Source organism: Myiozetetes cayanensis, unplaced genomic scaffold, assembly GCF_022539395.1.
Source record: "Myiozetetes cayanensis isolate MyiCay16 unplaced genomic scaffold, myiCay2020 scf6-25, whole genome shotgun sequence".
Lineage (NCBI taxonomy): Eukaryota > Metazoa > Chordata > Aves > Passeriformes > Tyrannidae > Myiozetetes > Myiozetetes cayanensis.
Window position 1 is genome coordinate 20,563,722 of NW_026087853.1, and position 12,619 is coordinate 20,576,340.

Sequence of the window (12,619 nt, forward strand, 5' to 3'; positions counted from 1 at the left end):
AACTACAGTCCTTGATGGGCTTTTGATTTCTTTCCACAGCTTCTACCTCTTCCATCCTCTGTCCTATGGGATGATAGGACCTATGGCCTCCGATCCTAGCAGCCCCATGGCAGGGCTCCGGTGGATGGACTCCTGGGAGTTCTAGAGCCAACAAGGGAAGCCTGGGACCAGTGGATGAGAAGCATGAGATCTGCTGCATGTCAGGCTGATTCTGGTGCTTTGAAGACATGTGACTGTAAAATGCCCTCTCTGGAGAACTCTGGATATAGGTAGCCCTGTTGTTTTGGCATTTGTTTGCACTGCCTGCATTGGAAGATGCAGAGGGTGAGAAGGTCCCCTTAAATTAAAAGACTCATGTCCTGAATCCTTAGGTTATATTCATGGACAACTGGCTGCTTAGATGTCGATTCTTTTGAGCAATATATACCAGTCAAACAGCGGTGGCATTCCAGCAGTCAGAGGAGTAGAAGCTGGAGGCTGTCTGTGGTTGCACGTACACCTGTGTGTGTCTTCCTTCTTGTAATCTAAGCACCATTATAGTTGGAAAGCCAGGCAATGTCTGAGACCTTAGGACTTCTATCATGATTAATAACCTTTCTTTTGGTGAGGTTTTTGAAAGCATCCTGTAAGTATAGGGGGACCTCCATTCTACCCTGCCCTGGCTGTCTGCAGTTCTTTTGTTCTGACCCTGATTTTTTAGAATTTGACTGAAAGGGGTCTGCTTGAAATCTCCTGAGCCACCGTGCCTTGCCTGTCTCCCAGGCCTTCTGCACACAGAGATGGAAGTTGTTTAGCCCTATATACTGCCTTGCTTTTCGGTCGCCTTTCATCATTTATAACGGTTACCTAGCAGGCGTGTTTCCAGAGCCAGACTGTTCCAACTCAGCACTTTGTAGCTTCTTTTCAGTTCTGTCTGAAACTGCCAAGGAAATGACAGTGGAAATGACAGGTGATTTATTTTCAGCCCCAGTATGCTGTGGAGACCAGCATGAGGATGTACTAGAGACTGAAATGATAGCTTGGAAATTTTACAGACATCTGTCATTCAGCTTTTGATCCCAGCTATTTCAGTGCCAGTACCTGTGCTTTTAGGGGAAGGCTTCATCTTAATGAATGTGGCATCTGCAAAACTGAGTGCTGGTGCCAAGGTATCTGCTCACTGTATTCCCATATGGAAAAACTTCTCTCTCATAGATTGCTGGACATCAAATTACTGTATTGAAGGAAATGTGAGGCCAAGCAAAAATTCTTTGTCTGTTAAGTGTCAAGAGGCATTGAATGTTGAATCCATCCCTTCAAAGGAAGCAGAATTCTGTTTATCAGGTGCCTTTGTTCTGTGTTAGGTCTATTTTTGTAGATGTTCCTTTTATTCCATCTCCTACTCTTCACCCAGTTTCAATTTCTTGTCACAGTTCAAGTTGCTACCTTGTAGCATCCAACATGAGTGACACTTAGACCCCACCTGTGTTCCTATCTCAAGAAACTAATTTGAAACTCTTTTGTGTGTGTTTCAATGAACTCAAGCCTTTCATTTCAGAGTTCTTGTTCTGCTTCACAGCCTTTCATCAAAATTACAGGTGAGTGTGTCTGCCTTTAAGCATGAATTGTGCATTTATTTCTCTTGAATTCTGATGTTTTTCCTACCACACAGAAGGGCTGCATTAGCATAGTTGATCTGTGGGGGGTACTAGATTCCAGTCAGACTTGCTTTCATTCCCCTTCAATAGAGATCCATAGCATTGTTCAGTAAGGCAGCTGCTTGCTGTTGTAAGGCTCTGGCTTGGTATGTCACATCTCTCCAGAAGCTGACTTCTATAGATACCAGCTCAAATGGGATGGACCTGTGCTTTTGATTCCAAAGGTTTTGAGTTAATCACCTACTGGTCATGTACGGTGGGAAGTCATTAGCTACTGGGTTTGATGATTCTTTTCCGCTTGTTATTGCAGGAAGTGCTCCTACCTGCAAGAGCTCACTGTGGTGATATGTAGGCAAGAAGGATGAGGGAGAAGGCTGCAAACTTCTTCAGATCCTGCTTGATCTGACAGCAGCTGCAAATTATTAACTGTTGGCAATGTGGAAGGCAGACAGTGCAGTGCTGCCTTTGTAGCAATGGGGTTAAGCATCTTCTACTCTTGGTGTTCTGAATCTGAGCTTTCCCTAGGGTAGTCCCATTTTCATGGGGAGGATTTGCCAAAAGAGCTGATAAAAGCTATGATTTAAAGTGCAGAGTTTTTTTCCAGCACATATGATCACACACTTGCCCTTAGCATTAACAACAAAAAAACCCCAAGAAACACATGAGCGTTTTGGAATGACAGTTTCTAAAACTCTTTATTCATCAGATTAAACCTGTGGGAATGCAAAAATTGAGTTAGTAACCTTGATTTCTCCACGTATTTTGAAGGGGTCAGCTTTGTAGGAGTTGCCTGAAGAAGATGAACCAGTCTGTTCCTTGGCCAAGGTCCCTCCATCCTTTATCACTAAACATCTTTTGGATGTGGATTGGTAGCTGAGTGCGAAAGCTGGCAAATGTCATGCTCCCATCCCACCTTCCTGTGCTCAAGCCCAGCTTCTGTTTCAGTGCACACAAAGGTTTATTTTTGTTTAGGACTGTCATTTCAGAAATTCTCTGAAAGCATTAGTGACGTCGAGACCAATCTGTTTCTTAGGTCTTGTGTGCTGGTAAGGGGATGGAGGCATACAGTGAAAAAAAATCTCTCTATTCCACAAGAGAGAGCAACTTCCAGCAGAACTTTTTTTCTTTTTTAATCTGGTGATAAAAAGATTGAAAGATCTATATTGAAGTCTAGAGAGCAGATGTTTCCTCCGTACCCTGTGGACTCCAAGGGTTGGGTTTTCAAGTAAGTGTAGATTGATGTAGGTCTGTCTACTTTCAAGAGAAAAATATGATTTTTTTTTTTTTAATATTTGACCTTCAATATTTGCTTCTTAAAACCTATCAGGCCATAGGTGGAACATAATAATAACTGATATTTTGTGAGGTCAATAAAATACAATAATTGGAATTCCCTGACTGACTGTCTTAAAATGTCTGAGTGGTACAAACATGAGGCAATGGGTATAGGGCACTCTTTGCTTTCTGGATGGAATTTGGGCTGCTTCAGTTCAGCTTTTCCAGCTATGCTTGTGGAATGAGTTCAGGTTTTGTTTTGAGGACTGCTTATTAGTCTTCTTCCCCAGTCATGTGGAAAATGGCTCACGGTGCTTTCTGAGGCCAGAAGATGCAGTTCTCTGGAGCAGCTGCTCTCTTTGAACTTTGACAGACAGGGCTCCTTTTATCACTGATAAAGTATTTCATCAAATTGTGTCCATGGATTCAAATCACAAAAAGCTGCAGGCTGCCACATTCCCTGCTTCAAATTCTTTTTTGTGTGTAAAATATTTTCAACTCCTCAGTCTTTGAAGGATAGGTAGAGGGCCCCTAGGCTCATCTAGCTTTATCCTAGACAATCCATCCATCTTAAAAGGTTTCTGTTAACAGTCACTTCAGGACATCGATACGCACATATCTATTGCAGCAGGAGGGACTGGCTTATTTCCAGGAACTGGACTACTCATTCTATGATACAGGGATGTGGCTGTGAGGAGGATTTGAATTGAGATTTCTGTGTCAGTGTTGCTCTTGGTCCAGGTGGAGGACTTTGTGTCATCACTGCCCACCACCATTGTTTGCAACCCTGTGGGTATTAGAGCCAACACCTCTCTCTTGTCTGTATAGGGTTTTCTTTTTGCATCTTGATTGGAAAGGTTGATTGAGGCACAAAGGGCATTGACAGGATCTCCCTTTTTATATCTTCCTCCTTCCTTCTCCTTCTTCAAGTATGCCTGAAGTACATGTCTTTGCTTTCCCGTTTTTAGGCTGTGCATCCATTTCATACGGGTGCCTGAACAAGGGGTAGGACAGGACATCTTGTAGTATCCTGAGGGAAGGAATACCTGTAATCTGAGAACAAAACCAGAACCTTGTTATGGAAAGATAAACAAATGTGTTACTTGACAGTTCCGTCTTGTTCCTCCTGAATCCCTCTGAGAGTCGTTTTCAAGGGAGCAACTGTTAACACAGAAACACAGGCATTTATCTGAAATTCTCCATTGCCACACTTAGCACCTTCCTTTCCACGCTGTGCCTGAGTGACTTACACTCTCGAGTGGCACTCTGTGCACAAGCCCTGTTTCCTCCTCTCAGGATCCTGCTGGCAATGTGAAAATCTCCTCAGCAGTGCCCTATGTCTCTGCCAGCTGGGGAATGTAGGTAAGATTTTTTTTTTTTACCCCTTTACAGCAAGTGACCCCACACATGGGCAAGTGTGTCATGAAAGCAAAAGTGTGTGGACTGTTAGAACATAAGGCTCTTTCCTGCTGGGAAAGGAAGGCTGAGGATAAGAACACCACTTCCATAGCATACTTGCTGTTTTCAGCGGGGGACTGTGGACTGCAAGCAGTCAGGACTGAAAATTATCTCTGTCTTCTTTAAAGTACTAAGACCTTGGTTGCATGGTGGGTTGTGAGTTGGTTCACTTTTTAAACTGTTTTATGCTCTTTACTTGAATGTCAAGGGCTATGATTGTCACAAATAATATCTGAGGTGGTGATATATTAGCACAGATACCACTGCTGCTGAATTTGTAATTGTTCCTAAAACTTTGCCAAGTGAAGATACTGTGTTTTACAAGAGTCACTGTTTGGAGCCATCCTTGGAGAACTTGCGCCTGGCTGAGCAAGAGTTTGTAGCAGCAGTGAGAGGGGTTCCTTTGTAATTCTGTGCTGTATCCTGAACCTTTTTTACTAATGCTGTGTGTGTGTGTGTGTGTGTGTGCGTGCATCTGTCCACGAACTGAATGTCTTCTAACTACAGTGCAATTATTGTATCATACAGTGTGGATGGGAGAATGTTCCCTTGAGCTATAAATGTGTTTTGTACAGGTGATAATTGAAAATGAGGTAGAATTTGGAATTTAATTTTGTAATAAATACCTCTACTTTGAAGCATTCTCTTTGTGTCTACATCTTGGTGTGCATTTTTTCCCCTTTCCTCTCTTCCTCACATGCTTGAAGTAGCAGCATGAATTTTAAATGGACCCACTGAAGAGTTTGATCTAGGATAGTGGTGATCTACATCAGCTTTTACATGCAGGTGTTGCTGGACTACAATTCAAGGAGGTCAGATTTTACTGCAATCCAAGCAATTGCTGGTAAGCACAGCAGGAAGTGAAACTGGTATATTTGGATGAGAGTGAAGTATGTTGAAGCAGGTTTACTTCTCCCTGGTAAAGACGTGTTAAGTTGTAAGTATGTGTAGCGTGTCAGGTTTAATGGGTATTTTCATCACGCTTCTGGTAGGTTACCTGTGAACACTTCATTTGACAGGTCAAGTACTTTATTCAGGAACCCAACATTCTTCTATAAGTCATTCTTGTGTTCAGAATGCTTCTGAGTACAGTGCAATAAGGGGTTGCTTGGGGTGGAACTAGATGGGGAAAACCAAAATACAGCTGCCTTATCTGGGGCTACCCATTGATGCCCAGATCAGTGCTGGAGCACGACCAACCAGTCTATTTAGACATGTTCCAAGGGCTGCTAAAGTAAAGCCAGGACAGCTAGGAACTGTACTATGTCCTGTACAGAGTGATACAATAGGCTATTAAATGGCTTCTGAAAAGCCTATTGACATCTTGTATTGCTGCACACAGTGCAAGTTGGTCTTTGGATGTTGTCTGATTAGGGCTGTTGTTCTGGAAGGAAGGACTGCTGATACAGAAGCTGTGCTAGATTGTAGGGAGATGACTGAAAGGAAAAAAATGAAGTATTGTTCAGGAAATGCTGATAATATCTGAATTAAAACTTCTCACTGCTCTAAAGGAAGAATGGCGTCTTTCTGTAGGTAAGTGATCTCGCGTGGGTGTACACTGGTGAGCGGTTCCAATTTATATTTGATTTGAACCTTCCAGATTTCTAGGCTGCTAGATTCCAGCCATGTTACACGTTTCTCAATAAGAATGGGGCTTTACAACCTGGTGTTTTAATATAGATTTTGTGCTCTCTCTTCAAGCTGTTTTCTTAATCTTCTGTTTTCTAACCAAATAGAAATGTTCAATGCAAGTTACTTCCTCTGGCCCTCGATTTCCCATGCCCCTTCTCATTTTCTTTGGTTTACCCATATGATTTCCCAAACTGTACACTGTCTTCCAGCATCAGTCTCTCCAGTTCAATATGCTGAAATAAATCTTTGCTACATCTACCACCGCTGCCTGGTTTACATCCAAGAATGTGGTTGTACACTTTGGAGTTGTTTTTTAATGCACCATCACTAACTCTGTAACTCTGACCCGTGTAATGCATACTCTGGAAATAGAAAGTTTGTGCTTTATCAGAATGGGTGTAGTCTAACAAGTGTCACGATTGCTTCTTGCAGTTGTTGCTCTATCTCTAGATTTCATGCAAAAACAGTCATCCTACTGTCATGCTGCTGACAAAAGGTAGTCTTCAGGCTTCATTCACCTGACCTGTTTTTTTTTTAATATGTGTTTTAGGATTAGGTAGTTATGAAGTACCTGGGCTTCTCCACTGACCAGAAAGGGAGTTTAGATTACTTGCCCATATGAAAGCATCTGTGTTGGATCAGCTGAGACCCACGCTGGCAGTGTGCTAATCCTTTGCAATGCTTTAGGAACAAAAACTATTTGGTTACAAGGTGGAGAATGAAACTAGCTGAGAAGTGGGGAGACTTGGTTAAGATGAGAATGTGAACATGTGTAAGACGGTACACCTTGACTTGTGTTAGAAACAGTGTGGCCAGCAGGACCAGGGCAGTGATTGTCCCCCTGTACTCAGCACGGGTGAGGTGAATCACATGTTCAGTTTGGGGGTCCTTCACTACAAGAAAGACACTGAGGTGCTGGAGTGTGTCCAGAGAAGGGCAACAGAGCTGGTGAAGGGTCTGGAGCACAATCTTATGAGGAGCAGCTGAGGGAGCTGGTGTTGTTTAGCCTGGAGAAAAGGAGGCTCGAGGGAGACCTTATCACTCTCTACAACAACGTGAAAGTCTCTTCTTTTAAGTAACAACTGTCAGGACAAGAGGAAATGGCCTGGTACCAGGGCAGGTTTAGATTGGATATTAGGAAAAATTTCTTCACTGAGAGAGTGGTCAGGCATCGGAACAGGTTGCCCTGGGGAAGTGGTGGAATTACCATCCCTTGAAGTGTTCAAAAAACATGTAGATGTGGCACTTGGCGACATGGTTTAGTGGTGAACCTGGCAGTGGGCAGTTAATGGTTAACAGTTGGACTCAATGATCTTGGAGGTCTTTTCCAACCTTAACAATTCTGTGATTCTATGATCTTTATTTAAGATTTATGAACTGTGTGAAAACAGGCAAATAAGTGCAGCCTAAGTGCAGCTTCAGTGCAGCTGAAGAAAGTAAAAATTCAATAACTTCCAGGCAAAACCCCATTGGAAACAAGTCTGAGAAGCAATATTTAAATAAAAGTCAACAAGAGCACAAGCACTAACTATCCCAGTGTAAGGCAAGGCCAGGAATAGCCAAAGAAGCCAAAGATAAGAAGCTGACTAAGAAGCTATTAATTAACTTCAAATACAAGAGAGAAGCATCCAGAAAGTGAGAATGCAGGTTACTGAGGGCTGCTATGAGAGTCATGTGGAGGGAGAAAGCAAATAAACTGCTTCTCAAAGTGAAGGTATAAAGAGCAATATCAAAGTTAAACTGTCAGGACATAGGTAGTAAGAGATGCATCAAGAGTTAGACTGCTACTTGGCAGAGACGGAGAGGCATGAACTGGCAGGTCACTCTGGAAAGTTGTACACCCATCTTCAAACACTTTTATAATAAACGCCTTGCTGGGTTATTTTTCTTCCATGCCAGTTTTGATCAGGCTAGTTAGTTTTTTCCTTACTTAGTCATTCTGTTTGGTCTTTCTGAGTATTACCACATTTTATACTTCAAGTCTTCTGAAATACCTCTGTTTTGAGCATTATTAAAAAAATAAAATTAACAGCAAGTAGGTTGGAGATACCCTCAGGCACCTCTTGTAGTACTCAATCTGTGCCAGATGATTTTAAGTCTCTAATGCTAACAGTTGCTGTTTAACATCCTATTTAGTTACTAATGGATTGGGAGGTGCTTTGTCATATGACATAGGTACAATCATTCTCCTCAAGACGGAACCTCAATATTCATTCAACGCTTAGGCCTCTTTGACTCTGGAGTTTGCAGGTGCAAAATTCCTCACTGAACTGGAGAAATATTTTTGACAAAAACTCAAAACTGGAATGGCTTAGACAGGTGAGGAGGAGAAGACCTCAAGCAGGAAAGGATCCCACACATTGAAGGAATAACACGAGGTTTGCTTTGAGACCAGATGGCTGAGTGCAAAGCTGAAAGGTCGGAATGCTGGCACAGCCCTGCCATGAAGGAATGGGGTGCAATGAAATATTAAATCTTTGTTTTAATAGATCATGTAAAAAATGCTGTTCCTGGAGACAACCACTGTAGGTCAAATGTTTGTAGGAGATGGCCTAATCAATAGTGTCAATTTAAATTGCACAAAGGAGGGAGAGAACAGACAGAGTGGAGATCAGAGAGAAGACGATCAATGATGATTCAGAGATCAGCACCAGCAGCACTTCTGAAACAAGACAAACTCAGGGAGGAAACTACAGGGGAGGGTCCACAGAGAGTAAAGCATCCTTTCACCAAGGTTTTGCCATGATGTTTCAGCAGCTGAAGGATGATCCAGTCCAGAAGCATAAGCACAATAAGAGGAAGACCCAAGACCATGTGCACCATTCCTAGGTAGGAGAGAAGTAACTGTGCTAATACAATGTTGTCAGGCATGTTAGCTAGAGCACCATGCTAAGCTAATGAGGCTGGAGAGCTTTGGGACCACGAGTGCTTGCATCCCACCAGCTTGAAGTGCAGGCACATCTGTAATTGTGTCTTATGACCAAATTCATCTCATGTGTCAAGACTGACATGGTTGATACACTCTTTGAACTCACTTCAGTAGAGTGATTTACAAAAGGCAGAGGTTGCTTCTTGGAAGATCAGCCTGGTGGTGATGGATTATGACTGTGCTAGAGAGCACAAGGTGAGTAACAACTGGAGTAAGGTCTGAGCATCTCTTAAGTCCCAGACCTGGTCCAACAACTTGGTGTGGTCCCCTTTGGCTTCTCTCACCACTTCATGCCCTGTCATCCTTGTAGTGTTTTCACCTGCCTGTACAAATATTCCCTAGCTGGCCATAGGAGATTCAAGATAAACCTGGCAATGTCTAGTAGCAAATTGAAGTCAAAAGTTCTAATTTTATTCTGCTACTGAATCCTCTCCCACACACTGCTCCTTCTCCCTCTGCTTATCTCTCTTCCCTTAGCCCAGATCCCCAAGGTTGCTAGTGCTGCCCTATTCTCTCTACAGTCATGGCAGCAGCCAGCAAGCTCTGCAACTTGCCTTAATCATTTTATGGACAAACTTATTCCCTCCTGCATTGCTTTTGATTCTTGTTATGCAACTGAATTTTGTGACTTGCTTTGCTACTGCGCTGTGCCACACCATGGCCTGAGGGGATAGCTTGAGTAGACTGCTGGGAACATTGCATGTCTTCTGATCCCACCTGAGGATGGGGATGGGAGTCTGGGAAAAACAGGAGCTGTCATGGTCTGAGGTTTTCAGACTGGGGACAAGGGGAAAGAAGGGGATTAACCAAGCCCAGGAGTCTGTATAAAAAGTGAGCAGGGAGCCTGAGGCAGCTAGATCAGAGTGTCATTATTCATGAAGACTCACAGATGTAGAATTGGAAATGAGCAGAAGTTCAAAGGGTATATGGGCTGGTTAGTGCAGCAGCTGGGATGAAATCTGACAGTGCCACAGCAGCACGTGCAAAGCAGTTGTTCCTGGGCCAGGTAGATAGGGCCTCCCTGGGCAGGAAGGGCTGTTCTCCAGAAGCTGTGAACCCTGACTTCAGGGTTGGGGATTGGCATTTGTGAGCTTATTCCTAGTTCTGTCACACTGTTTTGTGAGATTGGTCAAGTTTCTTTCCATGTAGGTAAACTGAGACAGAGAACAAGAAAAGCCAACACTTGGTAAGGGCAGTTAAGAGTGTTGGTACTATAGCTTGAAGAGGCTGTAGATTACAATAATGAGACTCACTGCAAACTAAAAACATAAATTTGTGTTCTCCTAAAGCACAAAAGAGTGTTATCATTCTCTTTGAATTGCAGTGAGTTTCTCCAGAAACCTCCTTCCCCTTTCTCTAAGTAGTCCACAGATGATTTTGGAGCAGTCTGTGCTGCTGACCTCGTGGTTTTTCACTCATTAGAGTTCCAGGGATGGTCTTGTAGAAATCCAAGAAGAGCTCAGAAAAGAGCTGAGCTTCCAGGTTAGGTACATGGAGCCAAGGGAGCTGGAAAGCATCACAGGAAACCCTCAGACGATGGAAACATTTGCAGTGGTCAACCTCTTGCTGCGATTCTCACGCTTGAAGGCTCACAAAACATTTGGAACAAGAAGGGAGGTTTCCTTGTTTGTTTTTCCTTGTACTTTAAATCCTCTCTGGACTCCACTTGTGCTCTCAGCACCTCAGTGCTGTGACAGCAAGAGGAACTCCACTGACAGCCACACAGCTGCAAGGGAGAAGCTGCTTTGCACATAGGGAAGAGCACCGTGTCTCCCAAACTCTTGCTCTTTCAAGTCATGTGAATGGTGGTTCATATGTTTCTTACCCCTGAGTTCTCCCTGTCTCCCACATCAAGTCCCTCCTTGCAGCTCCTTCCTCCTGTGCTGGAAGACCTATGCGGTACAGGCTAAAAAATCCTGGTTTTATTAAGGGAGGGAACATGTGCCAGTGCCAAAAGGCAGCAAAGGGATGAATTCACCGTTCAGAGAGTCAGGGAAGGTGGGGAAACTGCTCCTGAATGTATCTTGCCCAGAAGGAGATGTTGCTGGGGGAGTCAGGGAAGAAATTAAGAGTTCTTAGACTCTGCTGAGTGTCATACCAGCGTGGGGGCTGGGTGCCAACAGGTGGGTTGGCGGTATGGCCAGCACATTGCCCCTTTCATCAGCTGGGGTACCTGTATTTCTCATGGAAGGAAGGTATGTCACGCTGAGCACTCTCGTTGCTGCCATTATGTCTGGTGTGTTCTGGCACTTGTGCCTTGTCTGCGCGTGCTCAGCGTGCAGCCACCATCTGCAGCACAGAGGGAAGGTGCAGGGCGGGAGGCTTTGGACAAGATTCACCATTTTCTCTTTACCACCATGGTTTCACTGCTGTTGTCTGAGACACCCTAGCCATGGCTGGAGCAATGGCTGAACCTGTACTTTGTTGTTGCTCTGGAACAGGGTAGCTGATATGGTGCCTATGTGGATGCGAGGAAAGGTGTCCTACATCCCAACTAATCTTCAGGAGCTGATCACTCTTAAGTACAACAACTCGGTTTTGTGGTGCTTCTCTTCCTCCACTGTCAGTCAGGTCAAACGTTGCTAGGCAAATATTCAGCCTTGTTTGCTGCTCTGGCTTCACATATATGCTTCAACTCTGCTCCTCAGTATCCTGTGGCCTGGGATGACTCTCCATGCTCCTTTCCAGCAGCACACCACTGCCTATCTGTTTTCCTACCCTTTCTTGTTAGCAGGGCCAGACTGTGCTGTCCAGCCAGGCTCTGGTGAAGCTCCACAGCTGTGTGTTTGACAACTGGCTGAAATGTCAGAGTACCTTGTGCAGATGACACAAGATGACACTTCGTGCTCTTTGCTGGTGTGCTTGATCAGCTGCAAGATAGATAATGTTTACATTGCACTACTGGGCCAGTGTTTGCCCTGCTCGGATTAACCTGATATTTCCTGCTGCTCTCCCAGCTGCCCTTTCAGGCTCCTTGCAGCTTCAGCAGTTACCATCACAGTGATTAATCATCAGTACCCAGTGGGGACGTTCCCTTTGCAATCACACAACTAAGACACTGTTTTTAGTGGAAACTTGTCCTGGAGCAGAAGATGGTGGCCACCAGCAGGAAGCACTGCAGGCTGGCAGGTTGTATGTTCTGACTCCCCAGCCATGAGATGGTCCTGCGTCTCGTGACTTTAATATTGAATGCTTTCAATCTATCCCCTGTTCTCTAAGAATAGAGCTGTGTAGAGATGGTATGCTTTTGGGGGTTTTCTTAGTTAGTATGAAAGGTAAAATCCTGTGTTTCTAACAGGAGTCATGATTTAACAGAAGCCATTTGCATTTTCCAAGGACTTGGAACCTTTGACATTAATTAAGTCTTTCCTAACAATGTCATTTAACACACAGTGTACCTGTGACATCATTTGTTTTCTGGCTCAGTAGTATTAGTGTGACTCCTTAGTCCTATCTGACAATTCAGTGTTTTTGTGGGTTTGTTGGACTCTTCCTTCAATAGCTCAGCTTTTGGACAGGATTCTTCAGTTTCCTCTAATGCTTTTGGAGCTATTCCTATGCAGCATCTTGTACAGTCTGCACTGAAAATGTGAGGTCTCAAAATCCTGAGAAAACAGGTAATTTATTCTGGCACTTGCAGAGCCATCTCGGGTGGCTTCCTGCTGTCACTGCAGTCAGTGCTGTCACT

The 12,619-nt window shown here is 43.9% G+C and overlaps 1 protein-coding gene across 1 annotated transcript in view; it reads left to right on the top strand.

The window, feature by feature from the left end:
- Positions 1 to 5,011, top strand: part of POMT2 (protein O-mannosyltransferase 2) — a 28,726-nt gene extending 23,715 nt beyond the window's left edge. The window contains 1 exon segment of the mRNA XM_050336220.1: positions 40 to 5,011. Within this exon segment, the coding sequence (XP_050192177.1) occupies positions 40 to 145 (106 nt within the window). The 3' untranslated portion in view covers positions 146 to 5,011.
- The last annotated feature ends 7,608 nt before the right edge of the window (positions 5,012 to 12,619 follow it).